The sequence below is a fragment of the Miscanthus floridulus genome, chromosome 7 (genome assembly GCF_019320115.1).
Source record: "Miscanthus floridulus cultivar M001 chromosome 7, ASM1932011v1, whole genome shotgun sequence".
NCBI lineage: Eukaryota > Viridiplantae > Streptophyta > Magnoliopsida > Poales > Poaceae > Miscanthus > Miscanthus floridulus.
In genome coordinates, this window is record NC_089586.1 from 116,584,057 (window position 1) to 116,605,038 (window position 20,982).

Sequence of the window (20,982 nt, forward strand, 5' to 3'; positions counted from 1 at the left end):
TTTACAAGGTTGGCGCTGAGCTCCTGTCTCCCTTGCCTAGTTGCATTGATGCATTCACCTATGTTTTGTTTTTGTTTTTGTTTTTTTTTTCAAAAACGCATTCGCCTTGCACCAGCATTCATTGGTACTCCAACGAGAATGGAAACATGAAAGAATGATCGGAAACAGAAGTGTAAACAAGACGTCAGTTTTGAGCATCAGAAAGCTGTACAACTCTGGATGAAATGAACGACTTGTCAGGAAGCCGGGGCAAGCAGGGAAAACTTGACGTGCAGCGAGATCCTCCCGTTGTCGACGTCGAGCCTTGCACCGGTGACGAGCCAGTACCCGGGGCTGTCCTGGGGCCCCATGGTCACCTGCGAGGTGTCCACGAGCCTGAGCATCTTCTGCGCGGCGACCGGCACAGGCGGCCCGCCGGCGAGCACGCCGGAGTTGATGTTGACGACGCCCTCCGGCGGCTTACCCGGCTGCTGTCTCTCCTTCTGCGATCCGCCACTGCCACTGCCACGACCGGAAGACCCCGCGGAGGAGGCGGCCGACAGGAAGCTGCTGGACTTCCCGGACAGCCTCGCCGCGCCATGCGCCCACCTGGACTGCACGACGGAGCAGCCGGGGAGCTCCGCGTAGAGGAGCCTGAGGTGCAGCACGTCAGTGGCGTCGTGCGCCGCGACGTGGAGCTGCGCGCCCGTGACGACGCAGGCCGCGCTCCGGTCGAGGTCGAGGTCGCGGTCGCCGGCGCCGGCGCCGCGCCACCCTGTGTCGTACTTGACCGGCGCGGTGCACACGCGCGCGAACATCCGCCACTGGACCGGCTCGTAGTACCTGTCGTCGGAGCCGGAGGCAGCGTCCGAACCTCGCCACACCGGCGGTTTGTCGTGCCGCGCGGCGGCGATGAACGTCGGGGTGGTCGATAGGTGCTGCAGGTGGACGGCTAACCTGATGCACAAGCACGGACGCAATGTAAGCAAGCCACGAAAGGCGAGGGGCGCGGAAGAGGATATTCTATCCGCCGCGACGGCGCGACGAGGCGGCCCTCGCCGTCGCCGGGGGAAAGGAATCGCCACGAGGGAAGGGGCCCGATCGCGCGAAGCCGCAAAGCATACCAGGCGCTCGAGGGTCCATTTGGGAAATAAATACGGGGTTTATTAAAATATTTGGATCACGATCAACTTAGGAGAACGTATGGAAATGGTGTTGTTTGCTCGTATATGATCGTGGATTATAAGCTGGAACATTATTTTTTTCTCACACCAAACCAGTCAGCAGTAAATAATCCACAAACGTTTACGATGAAACGAACGGGCTGTTGATTGTGTGCCATTGTGGTTGATAACCAGAATTAATATTGGGGGTACCGATTGCCACAATCTATTTGAAGGAGTTATAAGTAAAGAATATTTGATTCATGTCCAAACGGGAAGGTATATGTATTTTTTTTTACCACATACCCAGTGGTGTATGCCCTGTTTAGACCTGAGCATTTTACGGGTCAGGTCGGGTTTGAGTCGGGCTGAAAAAAAGACCGGTTATTTCGGGCCAAAAAAGTCCTGTCCATGAACGTCCCACTGGGTAGCTCAGGCCCGGGCCTAGGCGGGCCGCCCGTGCATTTTTAGTGTAAAATAGCAAAAAAAAACAATATTTTGGGCCGGTCTCAGGCTAATTTTTTTCTGGGCAGCGGGATCTATGCCCAGACCCTGTCCAGTAAGGTTCGTGGGTGGGCTAAAACCCATCGTGCTCGGTCCGGGCTCAGCTTAGGTCTAGACCTATTTGGATACGAACTTGCCCACCGCGCGGTGCAGCACCAGAACCGCTATCAGAAGCTGTGGTACGTAAAATCGAAGTCCCCGTTGAAGCTCGCAGCGGACGAGTCACAGGCGGTAGAAATAATCGTCTGCACTGTGAACTATTTATCGTGATTCTACGCAATTCTCATGGCCACCCACTGGTAATCGGACTATAAATAATCGTATCCAAACAAGGCCTATCTACGTATATGTAAATTCATAGAAGAGAGGGTCTAAATCATCTTCACTTCTAGAGTCGTACCTTTTTCGCATTTCTCTCTTCCGTGTCTATAAAACAATATGAGAGGCTAAAGAAGGGGGCTTGAGCCCCCTCCTCACCCAACACTAGATTTGTCCCTGCCACATATCACAATCAACTTCGGAACACATCTTTGTAGTTACTTTCGATTGAGTGGTAATGGAACCGCCACAACCCACTTTAAGGATGGGCTCACCCTTAGATCTACTGGTCTTACATATTGTTCGCATCGCTTTATCGTTGTGATGGACAACTTACTACTATATGAACTTTTTTTAGTTGCCATCATGAATTCATTTCTCGAGGTGGTTCTTCAACCATAACTACCCAAGGGTATGAACAAATAAGGTATATGGAGGGACAATTAGCAGTTTTTACAACCACCTCTAATCAAAAGATATGTAGAAGTAAGATGGATTTGCGGGGTGTTTTTTTTAAGGTAAAAGGTGATCGGCCTTATGGTCCGCTATTAAAAATGCTTTCTAGAAATCACACAAAAAAACGGACATTTTCATGCCCAAACGATTATCGCGCAGTCCTAAGTCACAAGCAAAACATTTTGATCTTTATGCACATGAGTTCTCAAAGATTCAAATTCGTTGACCTCAAGCCTCACACGAAGCTTCCTTACTACCGCACCACGTAGTCCACTTATGACTCTCAGATGCTATTATTTTGTTTCTTTATTTTTTTAAATTTACCCCCTAAATAATCTCAAATAAAAAATTGCTAACTAGAATTTTTTTAGATCTCTAGTGTCTCTCCATCCATGTCCAGTTGATAAAGTCAAATATTTTAATTTAAAATTTTTAGAACTTATAATGAATATTTGGGCTCCTGGACGATCTCAAACAAAAAATTATCAACTACACAGTTCTAAATCTTACCAAGCTCTATAATTTTAATATAAAGTTTGTCTTCATCAACTTCAATTGAAAAAGTTGTTTGCATGAAGCTATTTGAGACTAAGCATTGTCCATAAAAATCATTCTTTATGAACAGTTCATATGGTGAATCCCCTTCTCCTATTTTTAGGTATGGTTCACCTTCATAGCCTTGCGTAGAAAAATGAGTACGTCTATATAAATCGTTTTGCGGCAACATATAAGGTGGCCATGTTTCTTCTCCATAATCCCCAATCTTGGAACATATAAGTCGTTGTTTTTTTCAGTGGTAGATAAGACCGCCGATAGGCAGATGCCTGTGCTGATTTCATCAATTTTGAGATTTGCTCAAAAGCACTTATAGAGATATAGTGTGTGCATATGTTCATATGGATGAATGTATGTTCTTATATGAGTGTGATTCGTAAAAAAAATTCTCACAATTTAAAAACATTTCCAAAGTATTGTGTCATGATCTCACCCCATCGATCCAGACCATGGCTGCTAAGCACCTACTCTCCCGTTCCTAAATTACTGTCGTTTTTGTTTCCATACCGTAAGTTTGACCAGATTTGTAGAAACTGCGTGCAACATTTGTATCTCTAAATAAATTTATTATGAAAATAGATTCAACGATCTATGTAATGATATTGATTTTGTACCATAATAATAATAATTTTTTAGTCAAAGTTGTTTCTCGGGGAGTGAAAATAACAGTTAAGCATCCATCTTTTTTTTAATAACGAAGCTCCCTGCACTCCAACTCTTCCAAGCCTCGGTGGCCAGTGGCCACCCAACCACCGGCAGAGGCACTCGCAAACTAGCAGGGATTTCTCCCCTCCCATAATCCTGTTTATACCATGACTTGGGTGTGGTGTGGTCGTGTGGACTTGTGGAGACGACGACAGATTCACGATTCAAATCTCCAGTCACTCTGTCTCTCTGAGTAAATATTAAAAATCAAGTGCTGTAGTATTTCTGCGGTCAGCAAACCAGTCTTACCGGTTGTGTTTCTTGCCCTCCAGGTGCAGCCGCATCCCAGTGACTGGCAATCGAGGGGCAATCACCTGTATTTATTTTGTCAGCAGTCTGTCATTTCTGAAAGAAACAAGTGGTACTAGCATTTGGGTACAGAGATTCTTCCTCACCTGACTTGGGCTGACATAGAGCTTAGAACTCAACGGGCTGAAATGAAGCGCCGGGCTGGAGCCCTGCCGGTTGGAGCATGGGCCGAGCGGCAGCTCGCCGAACACCGGCGCCCACATCTTGTGATGCTGGAAATCCAGGAAGTACTTGAGGTCAGCTACAGGAGACTTATCTGTAAGTAACAATCATTCTGCTTGTTACCATGTACTACAAGTACTACAAGTACTCCGTACTTAACAGATGGTAGTTTAATTAATTGTCGTAGCCAAATGCGTGTAACAATAATGCCGTTCTTAATTACTCACATCTGAGGTAGAGGTTGATGGCGTGAGAAAGGTAGCCGGCGCCAGGCACGCCCTTGACGAGGGAGGTGATGGGCACAGCCTTGATGTTGATCACGTCGGGCGTCGCCGGCACGGTGAGCAGCCATTCTGAGTGGCTGCCCACTGTCGTGTTGCCTCCCCTCTTGGAGTATATGACCGTCACGCCCTGAACAAGAAAGAAAACCTCAGTAAGATTAATTCAGAGTGCTCGGAGGGAGTTGATCACGAGATGATAGTAACACTTGTTACCAACCTCTTTGGAGGAGACCAGCGTGGTGATCCCTGCTTGAAGCCGCTGCTGCGCTACCTGGGCGTCGAACACGTTGAAGGCCTCTGGCATCTGTCACCATTTCATTATTTCAGTGTATCCGTCGATTTTCATTTCAGCATAAAGTTTCATCTTTTTTTTTAAAAGTGCTTCGGAATTCTACAGCTGTAGCTAGTTTTAACCTTGAGCCTGTCTTTGGACTTGCAGCGGAGGGGAGGCATGGCACAGGCGCCGGTGAAGAGCTGGTCGCCGAGCCTGTCGAGATGCTCCTTGATCTCCGACGGCGGCAGCGCCGACGACCCGTCCTGCTTCACGTACACCACGTCCTGGCCGCCCATGCTCAGCCCCACCACCACATGGGTCCCGTACTTCTCGATGAACCTGCACGCACAGCCGTCCACCGGATCGATCGGATCAAGTCAGCAACGTACTAACGTCAATCAGATTAGTGTCAGTGTCAGTGTCAGTTGAGAGTATGGAAGCTACGCGTCTGCCTGATAATACAATTCAGGCAGTACGTGTCGTCCTTGCTTCCGCTAGTCAATGCCGAACCTGTCGGCACGTTGGATCGACGGGAGTTCAGACTAGTTCAGATTCAACAATGACGGACGAGCTAAGGCCCCGTTCAGTTCCAATCCAAAAACCAAAAATTTTCAAGATTCCCTGTCACATCGAATCTTGCGGCACATGCATGGAGTACTAAATGTAGACGAAAAAAAAAACTAATTGCACAGTTCATCGAGAAATCGCGAGACGAATCTTTTAAGCCTAAATAGTCCATAATTGGACAATTTTTGTCAAATAACAACGAAAGTGCTACAGCAGCCAAAAACCAAAAATTTTCGGAACTAAACGCGCCCTAAACAAATGCAAGGGAAGGAAAGGGAAGGAAAAAAGTGTGTGGACAGATCAGAACACGGCGCATATGATATCCAATCAGCTGTCCGGAGGCTAAAGCAATCAGAGGCAGTGAGGATTCCCTGTCCCAGTTCGTTGCAGCGGATCTTGGACATCTCAACTGCTTGGTGCTTGCGGTTAATTACTGACTCGCTCAACTTCTCCAGATCAGTCCAGACCTGGAACGAGTCCAGGACTCCTCCAAGTCCTGCGAGTGCTCTGCCTCTCTCTCGCTTTGCAGTTGTAGCGTGGTCGGAAGGTTTTGGAAAGGCGAAGACACTTGTTACTCAAGGGGCCAGAGAAGTCAACGTCGTCGTTCCGCAGGCATCCAGAGCCTTTTTTCAACCTCTGTCCATGTCAGCACCACACGGCACAGCTCTGTCCTTGGCGTTACTCGCATGGTGACGCCCTGACGCCAACGTTCCAGGACTCCCGGCACCGCGAGAGCCGCCGCCGCCGCTGCCGCCTCCGTGCATTGTGATTTGTGAACAGGGTTCCGTGGTTGGATTCTCCCGGAACAGAGAAGTCTCGATCGGTTCGGGAGTTTTATCCTGTTTTTGGTGTGAACTTACTATTGGTTTGGTAGTGATGCCGCGTCCTTGCCTGTTGTCGGAATAATGCATGCCCAGCATGAAGTTGCTGCCGTCCCGTCGCAGCAGAACAGGACTATTTCAGCCGGCAAGTTTGCCATTGCCACTCACATTCTCCTTTTCGTGATATGATATTTCCGTACCGTTTCGTGGACTAAAAAAAAGAGGCTCCGTCGTGAAAACTCCAAGGACTATGCACAAAGAAAGAGCTCACAGAAAACTGCGGTGATTACTTTGCCGCGGCGGCGTTAATTCCTTGTAGCGTTATACGAAACGAACGAACCTGGCGATGGCGGCGGGGTCCCAGGCGGCCGGGACGTCGCGGCGGACGTGGTCGGCGAGCGCGAGCGGGCGGCGGTCCAGGCGGAGGTCGAAGAGGGAGATGAAGTAGCCGTCCATGGCGAGGCACTTGGTGGCGGCCGCGTCCTGCGCCCAGGAGCCGCTGTCCAGGTCGAAGCAGGCGTTGAACAGCCCCGACGGGATCTTCCCCTCCACCGAGCTCCGCTGGTTGAACAGCTCCGACATCTGAATACACACACCGTAGCACATGCATGCATGCCTCGAGATCAGTGATTTCCTCCCTTGGAGAAGTCCACGAGCATTTTCTTTGTTATATTTAGATTTTACTCATATTTATATCTTCTGCGATCCTACTTGCATTGAACTAGTGTGCTCTTGATGCAAGCAGGAGGAATCAGCAGGAAGATAAACTGCACGATCTCTACAGCTCTCGATCTTGGGTCAAAGTCAAACGAGGCACCGTCCAATTCGACGTGCAATAGTTTATATAAATGGAGGAGGACTACTAACTTACACGAAATTTGATTCGATCACGGATAGTTTACGATCAGGACCACTTGGCCCAGATGTTTTCAAATATGAGAAGATTATGTTTGACTCTCCCATAATATTAAGATATATTTTTCTCTTTCTGGTTGGTAATATGCCACTGATCTGCAGCATACTTGACGTACGGTTGGCATGGACAGTTCACATTTGCACCAAAACATTTTTAGATAACGGAACGTGGTTCCAAGTTGCGCCAAAATATGGGAAAAAATGTTTATTCTTCATCCAAATTCCTCAAGATAAGATTTAATGGGGAAGGACGGGCCTGGTGCAAGCGGCAGAGTCTTACCGCCTGTGACCGGAAGGTCCAGGGTTCGAGTCACAGTCTCCTCGCATTGCACAGACGAGAGTAAGGCTTGCCACTGACACCCTTCTCCAGACCCCACACAGAGCAGGAGCTCTCTGCACTGGGTACGTCCTTTAAGATTTAAGATATGTTGTTGATTGCTTATGTACGCGTGAGACCGCGTAGTTTTTCTCTCACACAGACCACAATATTGTTTTGTGCTACCATGTTGAAATTGATACTTTCTACATTTTGGTGAAATAAATTGTCATCTGAATTCTGTAAAAGAAGAATTAGCTCTCATCATATAGTTTATATATATCCTGTATTGGCTTTCTGTATAAACTGGGTTATTCCTTTTTAAAAAAAATAGTTTATATACCTTGTATTCGGGCTATAAAAAAATGAAGTTTCTATAGCTTAAAGGGAGAAATGAGATTCAGGGCTTAGAACTGAAGTCTGAAGATAGCCACAGACAAATTAAAGACAATGCAGACTCAACCAAAGTTTCAAAGCAAATAGATTATAATTGAACAGCAAATTGAACCCTTGATTGGATTCACAATGAACTTATACACATTTCAATTTTATTTCTTATTTTGAAAAGTTCTCCCTACAATTTGTACATACATGACCATGAGCAAATCTTAATTTCCCGACCTTCAAAAAATCTTAATTTCCCAAAAAATAAGGTGAAATAGGATAAGTAATAATCTGATGATGGCAAGCTTTTGATGCATGGTGGTTCGTATCGCTAACCTTGTTGAACTCGAGCACGCCGGACTTGAGCCGGACACGGTCGCCCTTGCCGCACTTAACGTCGACGGGCACGCCGCCGATGGTCCCGACGCCGGGCACGGCGAGCGGCGCCGTCTCGACGCCGCTCCTCTCGACGAGGCACCCGCCTGCGTCCTTGCAGTACTTGAGCCTCATGTCGCACGTCATGTCGAAGCCCCGGCCGAGGCACCTCACGGCCTTCTCGGCCGCCGCCACGGCCATGTCTCGCGCGACTTTGCCGGGCCGGTACGGTCGACCTCTCTGCCCGGCCTGGTATGCTATATATGCTATGCCGCCGCAGCCATGTCCTGTTGGTAGTAGGCTGCTACTAGTAGTTGACTATATATACAATTGCTTGTGCCAAGAAGCATCATGCTGTCGTAGAAATAGAAACTCAACTGTACTTGTGGATGTCAAGGATTTGTTCTTGCTGTCAAACTACTGGGATATCTCTCTCTCTCTCTCTCTCTCTCTCTCTCTCATCAAACAAGGATGTTTCTTGTGTTTCCCCTACTTTTTTGGTGGTTGAAAGAATGAGGTTGCTGATTCTTGTTTGTGTCAATCATGGGTCATGAGTGAGTAGTGGTTGTTATATATATGGGCAGAGAAATGGGTATGGAGAGAGACATGAATGGCGATGCTAGTGGGAACTAATGAAGTTCCTCGTGCTTGCAAAAGGGTTAAGTTTGACCGATGGCGTGTTGTGTACCTTAGGACAGTTTTCGATTAAAGCCTTGTTAACCGGCACTTAGAAACCACCATGCTAGGGCTCATGTTCATGGCCTAGTGGCTAGTATGAAATGGGAATTTGTAAAGGAAAGATCCCACTGGCCCCATTTCCGTTTATGAATAGGAAGACACATAGTTGAGCTCAAAGTTCCTACAAACCTTGAACCTTCTGAAATGAGCACGCACTTCCAGATATTGATGTGAACCTGACTTCTTAGAGAAGACTGAATCTTAATACCCGTACAACAGAACAACACCGTGTCGTTAGCAGTAGCAGCATGTTCATCAGCTACGCAACAGCCAACCAAATGCTGCCCTGCCCTGAACGGGATGAGATTTTGGCGAAGACTTGAAGTTGGACCTGACTTGAAGCTGAGGCCAGCATGTCCTCACACATCACTCACCTACAAACTCGAGACCCCCGTGGCCCCGTACGAGATTTAAGTCTCCAAGCTTTACCAGGTCAAGTCCAGTCGTCCAGATATTCCTCAGCTCAGTGCTACAAATTCATGTTCACATGAAAAATATATCGCACAATGTCACCCGTTGTCACGAACTATCGGAAGCTGGAAATGACTTGTGGGTTCATGACTTGTTCTATAGACTGAAGGTCCAATGTTCAGAACCATGTACAGATGAGGATTACACGCTTGGTATATGGCATTCTGGTGCGCGTTTATTAAAAGGATGAAGCAAATGTTTCACACTATCTCTCCTTGAACATGATTTAGTCACAAGTTGAAGCATGGTGGAAGGGATGGCCGGATGGGGGGTGGCAGAAATGCATCAGTTGGATACCATGCTTTCAGTCTCCTTGACGAACCCATCACCTGTCCAGTCCTTGTCTGATTGAAGGCCCTTCTTGATGGCCTTCCTCTGCTTGATCGCCTCTTGTTGCCGGTGAACCAAATCTGTGTGCGTCGTGAAGTACGGAAGCGAGGCCCTGAGATGATGAGAAGACAGGTTTTAGTTTGTATGATTCAACAAAAAAAAAAACAGAAAATAAAGCATGTTTATAAATTTGTAAAGGGGCAGCCCAGGTATTTTCTATAAGTGGTGCGCATATCTAGCACTGAACAAATGATGCTTCTGAGAAACTTCCTGGTGACAACAGAGTAAAACGAGGTCAAGTGTCAAGGAATCAATCATCACACTCACAAGACTTTGTTCCACTTCCACATCATTCACACAGGGTAGGGCCAGGCGTGCAAAGAAGGGCACAAGGAATGTTTCTATAGGACGCATACTTAATTATGACTTGATCGTTACCAAGTCCTCATTTTCATGATTATATTCAACCCATTTACACCGCATCATTTTCTCTTTCTGGAAACAAGTCTTTTCTAAGACTTAGCACGTCTTCGTTAGAGAACTCACCTAGTCACACTCCTTGAGCCTAGATCAATGATAGTCCCAAGCAATTATTTTTTACTCCCTTCATTCCAAACCTAAGTCATTTTGGCTGACGTTTTGGCTATTCTAGTTATATTGATTCTAGACATAGTGTATATCTAAGTACATAGCAAAAGCTATGTATCTAGAAAAGCGAAAGCGTCTTATAATTTGGAATGAATGGATTAGTTTTTACTATGTACATGTAGGTGCATAGCAAAATATATGTACCTAGAAAAGCCAAAATGATTAATAATTTAGAATGGAGTACTCGGGAAGGCCTTGAGATCTCATGTTAATGATTTACTGGCAAAGCTTATTATGTTTCTACGCTTTAGTAATGTAACGGTCCTTGGAAGACTGGGGCAAAGAGTTGAACTTTGAAAGCTAGGGGGAGTTGTTGCATACCCTCGAAACTCTTCAATCGATGAAAAGTTGTGCTCTCTCATGAAATCCTGTAATTCAGCACAAAGCTTCTTCACAAGGGGATAACCATGCATCATCACACCGGTGCATACCTGTGGGTTAAGCTTGTTAGTCATGGTTAGACAATTTCCAAGATACGCAAAGTGATAACTGTGAAAGTGATGTTTGAAAAAAAAACAATACAACTCAGTACAACTATATGCTAAACGAAGACATGGGTATGCACAGTAAAAGGAGTCGCTATATGGCTACCAAATTTAATTAGCAAATATGCTGTTTCACCTGTACTGTATCAGCACCAAGAAGAATAAACTCAGCAGCATCATTGCCAGTCTCCACACCACCAATGGCGGAGAGAGACTGTCCATCAGCAAATTCTTCTTTCATCATCCTTGCTATCTGCATGACTTTAGCAAGTGCTATAGGGTGCACAGCTCTTGCAGAATAACCCCCAGGTGTAGAATACCTGCAAAACACAATGATGTTTCAACTTTGTAACAGATAAATGAACATGTGACAAAAATAACTCAGGGAATTGAATCTAACCCTTCCACGCAAGGTTCCGGACGCAACGTTTTGAGATTAATCCCCATTACGCTCATAATTGTGTTAATTGCAGAAACTCCTTCACATCCAGATTTAAGAGATATTCTTGCAGGCTGCAAAATGTCAAGTCAAGATAGGGGGAAATGAAATCTAATAAGAGAAGAAAAGAAAGAAAAAGAAAAATGTTACTCAGCAATCTAATGCAAAAAAAACAGTATTACAATTCAGTAAAATACTACAGTACCATTGGGAAACCGGTAAGCCTATTGATGCGAAATTTGTATTCAATAATTGTTATGATGTAAGGGGCTCAGGGCCTCAGGCCATTGTGTAATGTCCAAAAGAAAGATAAGATTATTTCAAGGGAGTATAGGTTAGTTGCTACATATCTGATTGCATTTGCAGAACATGGAGTTAGCTGCTACAGAACTGATTGCATTTACAGAACATGGCCAGATCTCACAACTTGATATCATCCAAAAACCATGAAAAGATGCAATGGGAAAAATAGTGCAGATAAAGTACGCTACTTATTTTCAAATCTGACTTATTCTGGTCTTCTGGAGGATCAACAAAAGTTAAATCAGAGAATCAAGCTACTTAAATAATGGAAAATAAGAACAAAGACGTGCAAATAATTGAGTGAGTAAAAACTTAGGAATTCATTAGTTGTTGACACAGGTCAACACAGGTAGTATGAAGTGCTGCATAGATGCTATACTCAACTAACCTGTGTAATGTCTGTAATGTTAGGAGTCATCTTTGCCCAAACAGGGACAGTGGCCTTCTCATTAATCCAACCACAAACTTCCTCTAGCAAATCACAGTCTTGCCCCACAGCAGCACCCATTTTTCTCTCTGGCATGCCATGTGGACATGAGAAATTAATCTCAAGAGCATCCTAACAAAAACAGATATTAGTTGCATTCCATTATGTTCAAGTATATGCAGATGCACCAATATAAACATGTGAAAGAAAGGTACCACTCCAGACCCTTCAACACGTTCAATAAGCTCATGCCATGCAGCTTTGTTGTACTCCTCCATAATTGAGCCGATGAGTATCCTGTCAGGATACTCTTTCTTCAACTGCTTGAACTCATTCAGCATGGTCTCCAGAGGCCTGTCGCTGATGAGTTCAATGTTCTGCCATCCAATGATGCGCCCCATGGCAGCCCCATTTGGTTCTGCCCGAAGCTTTGCATAACGAGGAGTCACGTTGATAACTTTTTCAGCATCCAAAGACACCTAGATGTCATGTCAAAGCAGCAGTGATTAGCCACAATGTTAAGGGAGTAAAGGAACCTATTGGGGATAAAGTGATGACTACACAGGTCCAATGCATAGTGGGACCAACAAAATTAAAGTCATTACTGAGAAGGTCCATTGCAGAACTGCAGACTCTTATATTTACTTGTACTAGTTAGGATATAAACGCTCATCTGAAAACTGGGCTATCCAACTCTATCAGCAGATCAACAACTTAGCACTAGGACAAGTGAGGTTTGCCAATAATGTACAAATGGTCAAACAGGAAAAAAAACCCTTAGCCACTAGGACAAGTGATCAACATTACTAGTCCAGTACGGTAAAAATGAACAAAATATTTCCACTGTAGCCAATTCTCTTATGATATGCAGAGATCAGTTTCTTAACCAGTCAAATTGTTGTCAATTCTTACTTGGGTACCCACATAGGATCTGTCCCGAAACCAATGAAAGTAACGTGATCAGCACGTCCATGGTTCCAAGATTCGATTTCACGAACCAAATACATACCACTACAGCCGCTTGTTGGACATCAACGTAAGGGCTAGTAGTTCTCAACAACCTCAAATCGGTCCCCCCACGGCCCCACTGCATCATCTAAGTTCCAGCCCAAATCTGAATCATGAGACCGAAAGGCAATGGCGTCAACTATTTACGTGATCGAAGTGAACTGACACTCCGCCCACAGATCGTACACAGTGCACCGTAACGACGACGGATTCAGAGAAAAAAATGGGTGCCAACTTTATGGCGCAACCACGCAAGCAAGACCACGGGAGACACCGCCACACCGGTTAGGGGCGAGGGGGAGCGACTCACAGTCTTGGCGATGACGCCGCCCCAGCCCTCGTCGAAGGCGCGCTTCATGACGGTGTAGTTGGTGCCCGGTGGCCCCGACCCGATCACGAACGGGTTGGGCATCTGCAGCCCGTTCACGCGCACCGAGAGGTCCGGCTCGCCGGCGGCGGACGCGGAGGCCGTGGCGCGGACGTACGTCGCGCGCTGCCGCCCGGGGAGCCGGCGTTGCTGCAGCGGCGCCGCCGCCGTCGAGGCGCGAAGCGTCAGCGATTCCATGGTGCGGTGGTTTTGTTTTTTTGTGAGGGGTTCCTCTGTTTTGATAAGAATCTGTGGGAGTATCACGGATGAGGAAGAAAGGCACGCCCGTTTTTGTAAGTGTGTTTTGGATTTGCATGGACTGATGGACCAGAGCTTACGGTAACTGTAAAAGAAAAACTCTAATCGATACACATTATCCGATTATAATAGTTTATTAAATTGAACTACCCAACTAATAAAAAAGTATTAGCTGGCTCCTCAAGCTAAATGCAACTAGGGGATCCAAACAATCCCATCTATTAAAAAGTTATTACTAGCTTAGTTGCATGGATCCCAACAGATTTTAAATAAGGAGCTTTGCATACACATAATTATAATTTCAGTTACCTAAATAAGAAACCATGTGATGTATGAACATGTTATTAATTATTATCGTGACTCAGCTTGCCGTGTCATGTCTGATCAAACAGATGTTGTCTCACCAGAGCACCTTTTCATGAACAAAGAGAGAGGCGACTAGTAACATTTCTTTTATAAAAATAGAGAGATAAATGCTAGCCTTGTTTCCATGGACTTCATAGAGTTTCTATGGATTGGTCCAATTTAAATCCGTTCTTGATATCAACTTGCACAAACATGTGTACAGTATAGTACAATGAAATGCAAGTTCATTAACATAACAGCTCGCAAAATATTCCACCCGACCGAAACACACGAGCGTTGATTATTTAGGCTCGGTGGTACCGCTACGGCACCTTTTTCTAGTTGGTGTCACGATACACATTGACACGCATCCAGCTGACCTTTTTGGTGCACTCACGCTACTGATCTGCTGAGAGTTCCTAACTCTGTAGCCTGTGCTCTGTACAGGATAATCACGAGTTGGTGACATTGTAAGTGAAAAGGTAGCTTGATTTGGCAAGTAAAAAATGCTGCTGCCGTGTGAATCAGAAACGACGTTAACAGCAACACAGATTCTCCACCGTGGTTGCTAACCTCACTTTTGTGAGCCTGATGATGATTAAAATAATTCTGGTGTGACGTGTGATTGAGCACGCCCAAGACAGGGTGGCCTCGTTGTCCTGCGCTGGCGCCGTTACAAACAACGCTGCGACCGCGAGAGGAATCTCCCATTCTCCCCTCCCATCTGTCGCTTGTTCCCGGCAGGATCTGTGCCGCGCGTCGCGTTCCATGCAGTAGTGGATTCCGCTAGTTTAAGTTCGAAACGACTACGAAGATTACTCTGAGCTGGTCGAGACTACGTGCAAAACGAGCACTTCGTAGTTCTCTTTGTGCATTTGCAGATGTAGCAGAACTGCAGAAGCACAAGGTATCATCTTCCCAAGATGGCTCGGCAAGTAGTCTAAACCAAGGCATGCAAAACGGTGGACATAGGTCACATGGCAGATATGCCGAAGATCCGATCGTCGGTGGAGGATAAGATAGGGAACGAACCAGCAGCTTTCAGATAACCTGACAACTGGAGCGGTGAAACCAAACACGATACAAAGATCCAATCAGCATGCGAGTACCGGTATAATAATTGGTGTGCGCAAATCCATAAGAGTCGTGAGGAACAGGCTTATACGCAACCAAAACTGAGTACGCAGCATCCACAAACAAAGAAAAACACACGTTCCTGGAAACATCCACCTAGAGCTAGAGGCGTCTCATAATCTACCTACTAGCTCAGTACGACAGTACCAAACGTGCCAGGGGCACAGTTTCATATTGCATCGGCCCAAGAGAAGGGCCTCTAACCTGGACGTCCGCATAATGATGACGGACTACATCCATAGGCTCCTCAGCTGGAAGGCTTCATAATTCATTGTGGCTTTCTCGCAGTTCAATCACCCTGTCTCATGTGCTGCTAATGTTCTACAAATCGCCAGCTCAATTAGTTCTATCTCCAACTCTAAATACCCCAGAATCAGTGGAGCAACTCACTAACGCTTCAGTCATGCTTCACCACCTTTGAAATGTATGTTCTGCCAAAGTGTACAGCGCAATAAGATGCAGCAGTGATAACGAGCCCAGCAAGAAGAATAAGCCAATCGTAAGCTGAATCTTGCACTGCGTAGACCCTGAGGCCAATAGTGTTCCAGTAGCTTTCAGTCCACACAGGATCTGCAGCGCCCATTGGATCTGACGAGTTTGCTGGAAGAACGTGCCATGCATTGTCCTCAAACTTCACCCGAGTTGAATAAGCAGGAACATACCTGGGAAGTGATGTGTTGCAATAATCAGTAGGTCTCCAAGTGGAGAAAAGGTGAAAACATAATGGCAACCTTTTGCTGAACACAAGGATTATAAGTGAATTAATTATACGTTGGCTAACAGACATAAAAGTGTACTAAAACTAGAGTTTCTTCTGGGTTCAATAAATTGTTTCTTCAGCAGCAGCTGAATATAATAAAAGCAACAAAAAAAAAAGCTGCATAAGCATAACTAGTAAACACAGGTTACCTGGTTGTCGATACAACACATCTACCTCCACCCTCCACCTCTGCCCCTACACATACTTCACCCTCATCACCACACTTTCCAGTACATGAGCTTTTATTGCCTGCCAAATTAGAAGTTCTGTCTGCCAAGAAGTTCCATACAAAGCGAGACGTGTCATCTGCATATGAAGGAAACTGTGTGCCAGAAGGGTCATCCAGAAAAACACCAACATAATGACTTGGGCAGGAATTGCTTGGAGAAATGAATCTTTTCACAAGGCCACAAGAAAGACCAGGATTGCAAGTAAGCAGACATCCAATAAGTTCTTCGACCAATGAAACATTCACTTTTATAGTGTTTAGTGTTATGAGATCGACAACTGAGTCATCACTAGCAAGAATATACAGCGACCTGGCAACCAAAGCAGCAGCTGCAGCTATTGACGAGGAATTGATGTTTACTGCAGAAAAAAAAGGATATGTCACATGCTAACAGATGAATTTTCAAGAGCAATGTTGTCAGATTTATGCATTATCTTACCAGGGTTATCCAGATAGCTATGATAAAATCTGTTGGAAAAGTGGGAATCAAAATCCCCCAACACAACTCCAGAAGTTGACGTATTCTACGTTCATTAATTGACAACAGATCATGAGCAGAAGTCTCCAAATAAAACATATTGGGAAAAAAATAATGTTATGGATGTTCAAGAGAGAAAAAAAGTTCCTCAAACAAAGGGAGCAACTATGAATCGCATATATTTACTAAGCATAAGTGGTTTTACCTTCCTTATGAATGACATTAATGAAGATGGTGGAACACCAGGATTTGATGAAGCTGCTTGTTTTACTTTAACATCATCAGAACCAAGCGACTTGCTGGCGCTTTGCAGTGCATCTAATATTTTCTTTGAAGCTGATGAATTCTGTACAAGCATAGGACAAATATAATAAATAGGAAAGAATGGTGTCTACTATAAGCATCATTTTTATTGCAATTTTCATCGTGGATACAAACATGACCATTATTTGGACACCCAGTGTGCTTTATGCCTTCACTGAAGAAAGGAACACAATTACTCTAGTAGATCTCTTCATGTATGTATCTTCATAACATGATATAATGAAACATGTTTGTATAGAAATTTGAGGGGGGAAAAGGTTCTTTTCTTCGCAATCAATCAATCAAAGGGAGTGCAGCCACCATTAATTGTATAGATGAGGGCATAGACACCACAAAAGTTCAGTAAATGTTTATCCAATTATTGACTAGTGAATTCTTTAAAATGTGAACTATCTGCCAGTACAATACTAAAAGTTTACATTGGCAGGCTGTGCAATATCAATAATAACTACTTCCTCCGTTCCAAATTGTAATTTGTTTTTGGCTTTTCTAGGTGCATAGGTTTTGCTATGCACCTAGATATACACTGTCTTAGATACATAGTAAAAAATATGTATACCTAGAAAAAGCCAAGATTACTTACAATTTAGAACAAATACAATCTCCATGGTCAAAATTGGCCAGCTCAAATATCATGTGTAAAGAAAATGGTATGGTTGTTTTGACATATAACAATGTACTAGCACTAAGACATCACAAAAAGATATTTGAAAGCAATATTCTAACTGCACATGTGGCGACCAGCCATTTCAGCTCTTACAGTTACAGTGCACTTCCAAAAATCCTTACCCCTTCAGCATGCACATAAAATGATGGATATTCCTCAAGTATAGCTTTGCCAACAGAACCAATCTCCACTACCTAAATATGTCCAAAGTGAGAGCTCAGATAACACAAGTGAGGATGGCAATGGCATTCAAACAGATATGTATATCGCTTGTGATTCAAAGCTGTCAGTAAAATTCTGAAAAAAGTATTCATTATAATTGGTAGACATAAACTCTGCAGAAAGCAAATATCATGACACAAGACCAAAAAAAAGCGTTCAAAACAAAGCCTTTATATATGTTTGAAAAATGATTAACAATAGTCTGAGGCTGCCACTGCCTGTATTAACTTGTCTGGCACTCACCTGGTCAATCATTAAGCTACTAATTCCATTCACAGAAGCAGCACCTTCATCTAATTCCTGTAAGAATTTCCGACTACCAAGATAACCCCAGGCCTCACCATTAAAAACAGCGAACACAAGCTGTATCAAAAATGAGGAAAATGTCAGGAAGAAGATGTTGCTTCAGGAACCAATCACACATAATTTCAGTGCGAGTGATATGAAGAACCACATTAGATGTACCATTCCATGCGTAAGCTAAGGTATAAGAACATTAACAAAGATACCAGTAGCTTGGACCTCACAACAAGTATAATAGAACAAAAGATAAATTGGTGGATAAGATTTGCTGGATACCTGCTATAAGCAAGAGAGAAAAGAATATCCAGCATAATAACATGGAAGCAACTAGCAAACAAAATTTCAGCAGTCATATCATACCTGTTTCTTAAGGTTGCTTAGATCATGAATGTGAGAAAGAGCGTCAACAGCAGTAAGCAAGGCAATCAATCCCTGTGAAACAACTCAAGAAATTATTTATCTGGCACAAATGAATAATATGAATAGGACGATCGCAAACCGTTAGCAAACTAGTAGCTTACAGATATGGGAGAATCTGAACCAAGACTACGGTCCCGAAAAAACGATGCAGAATCTTGGGATGCAATAGCCAATATTAAAGGTTTCTGATGCTCTGCAGATCCATTTTTAAGTGGCGGTAATGAAGCCCATACACTGCCCTTCAAATATGAGGATTTAAACAATGACATAACATATAAAAACTAAATATAAAGGTATGACACTCTGCAGGTACATATCTTCTGACAGACAATTTTCAACTTTACTGTATTAGTGTATAGTGTATACATGATTATGCAACTTGCAAACTACCTCTAAGCGGAAAAAACACACCTGTGTCCTCCTAAGGGCAAGCATGATTGTTCTTTGAGGCAGGATGCTGAATCATGTGTTTGAGCTTTGGTTGTCTGAAGTTCATGTCAATTAGAAGAAGAATAGTCCCATTTGATCAAAGATCATGCTTCAGTTGTCAATACGACATAATAAGGACTAAAAAAGAATCCAAACCTGCATAACAAGGTCGAATTCTGCAAAATTTGCTCTATATCCATTGCCAGTCTTCTCATTTTTTTCTGAAATCTTTTATCGACAGTCATCATCAATATACAAATGTGGAACAAAAGATTAGATAAACAGGACTTTGAAAATAAAAAGGTATGCAACAAAGAAGACAGAAAACTACCTTTTGAAGAGTCTTTGTACTCTCTTCTGAAAGTAGAAATACAGGGAAGTTATATCTGTTCCACATGATACCTGATCCCTACAAGATAATAGAGTAACTGAGGCACATTCAACATAAGATTTAACTTTTACATTGCAGGGAAGCAGCAAGTTTGACTCTTAAAGGGTGGCACCAGTGTAACCAACCCTGTTACTTACAGCAGGATTCCAATCATGGCTGTGATTTGAGTAGGGTGCAAAATCATCTTGTGGAAATTTTCTATCAGGCGACAGCTCTATATAGCAATAAACAGTACATTCTTAGGGATCATCAGGCAAAAATATGCAAATAACACACAAGCAAACAGAGAGATGCTGGTTCAGAATACTGACCTTGTAAGTCATTGTTGACACCATTTGACTCAATCAATACACCAGCCACCTTCTGGTGAAGTTCTGGATCATTGGATACCCTGGATAATAGCACCCAAATATTATTATTATCAAATCTTAACACCCCAAAGGCTATATGACTTTAGAAGGCAAAAAAATAAATAATAAGCTTAACTTCCTTTGGTTAGTACCAAGGCAAGAGGCAAACTTCAACACCTCACGTTTCACAAGCACATACAAACTCAAAAAGATGCGAATACTTGCAGTTGTGCTTACATGTACCTCATAAAGAAATCTGACATCTGATCTAAGGGAAAGAGAATAGTGGATGCTTGGATCAATTGATCACTGCCTTTTCTAAATCTTACAATCGGTGCAATGACCTTTTCACTTCCAGGATCTGACAGCACAAAAGTCATTTCAATAACCAGTTGCTCTTAATGACATGGGGAGGTCAGGTTTAGTAATGGCAGAAGATGCTAGACTACATAAGTGTAGAGTGGAGACTCACTAGAACAGCCAATTTCACCAGAAAGATTCAGCAGCCTCACACAAGGGAAGCTTTCAATGTTTAGGTACATTGCCTTCACAAGGTCTGGAACTGATTCCAACGTGGCACCACCTCCTATAAAATGAAATGGCAATAGCAACATCCAGTTACAGTAGAATAAGCGTGTAGAGAAATATGAAGAGCTATAGAACAGCCATATGCCCCAAACATGTCACTCTTATCTCCCAGTTGCTGAGAATTAGGTAAAAAATACACCAAAATCATAACTAACCCCTGGTTTGGTCTCAATTTTAACAACAGAACACATACCAATTATAATTCTAAGCTGTAGTCGAGCAGTGCCAACAATCAGTTGAAGAGCCAGCAAGGCTTTGCTAGCTTCCAATCTCAAATACCAGCACAACAACGAAGGAGTTTGCCAAAGTTTTAGAGCTAACTAGGTCTGCTACTCTACTACCCAATTCACCTGGAAGTCGTACTGTGACCTGCTAAAACCTAAGGCCCATAAGATTTACCCTAGAATCTCAGCATCGCATAACAGAGTAAGCAACGGAAGCAAGCGATCGTCTCGATTCGACTGAGCAATTTCCGCCTAAACAACTAGAGTAGGCGATGATTTTAGAGGACCAACTCACGGGGGACGGCGGGCGCGAGCACGGCGAGGGCGAGGCAGATGGCCGCCGCGACGAGGGACGCCGCGGAGCCGGCCGCCATGGCCGAGCCGAGCGAGGGCCCGGCGATCTAGAGGAGTGGGGGGCTTGGGGAGTGGAGGGGGAGGACCGGAGGCAGGGGCTGACCGGAACGTGAAGGTCAGAAAAGAGGGTCACAGCCGTGGGCCTTGCGACGTGAGGCGAAGAGCAGGTGGGCCGTATGAGTTAGTGGGCCAAGGAAACAATGAAG

General features: G+C 44.3%; 3 protein-coding genes across 3 annotated transcripts; all 3 read right to left on the reverse strand.

Moving 5' to 3' along the window:
- Positions 1-165: 165 nt before the first annotated feature.
- LOC136464398 (MACPF domain-containing protein At1g14780-like) lies at positions 166-8,505 on the reverse strand. The gene is made up of 8 exons (XM_066463350.1): positions 8,046-8,505; positions 6,435-6,676; positions 4,847-5,045; positions 4,650-4,736; positions 4,379-4,562; positions 4,076-4,245; positions 3,930-3,994; positions 166-936 (listed from the first exon to the last, which is right to left on the reverse strand). The coding sequence occupies exons 1-8, from the start codon at positions 8,283-8,285 to the stop codon at positions 237-239; spliced, it is 1,887 nt and encodes a 628-aa protein (XP_066319447.1). The 5' UTR covers positions 8,286-8,505; the 3' UTR covers positions 166-236.
- An 851-nt stretch (positions 8,506-9,356) lies between these two features.
- Positions 9,357-13,580, reverse strand: LOC136464399 (dihydropyrimidine dehydrogenase (NADP(+)), chloroplastic-like). The gene is made up of 7 exons (XM_066463351.1): positions 13,244-13,580; positions 12,141-12,404; positions 11,887-12,057; positions 11,157-11,269; positions 10,893-11,076; positions 10,593-10,702; positions 9,357-9,735 (listed from the first exon to the last, which is right to left on the reverse strand). The coding sequence occupies exons 1-7, from the start codon at positions 13,496-13,498 to the stop codon at positions 9,579-9,581; spliced, it is 1,254 nt and encodes a 417-aa protein (XP_066319448.1). The 5' UTR covers positions 13,499-13,580; the 3' UTR covers positions 9,357-9,578.
- Positions 13,581-14,990: 1,410 nt separating this feature from the next.
- On the reverse strand, positions 14,991-20,890 carry LOC136467693 (nicastrin-like). The gene is made up of 16 exons (XM_066466462.1): positions 20,718-20,890; positions 20,083-20,196; positions 19,854-19,971; positions 19,572-19,651; positions 19,398-19,474; positions 19,201-19,278; positions 19,026-19,097; positions 18,852-18,925; positions 18,542-18,674; positions 18,381-18,452; positions 17,961-18,080; positions 17,618-17,689; positions 16,710-16,850; positions 16,466-16,550; positions 15,947-16,385; positions 14,991-15,699 (listed from the first exon to the last, which is right to left on the reverse strand). Exons 1-16 carry the CDS (start codon positions 20,794-20,796, stop codon positions 15,435-15,437), a joined length of 2,019 nt encoding a protein of 672 aa, XP_066322559.1. The 5' UTR covers positions 20,797-20,890; the 3' UTR covers positions 14,991-15,434.
- Positions 20,891-20,982: the final 92 nt, after the last annotated feature.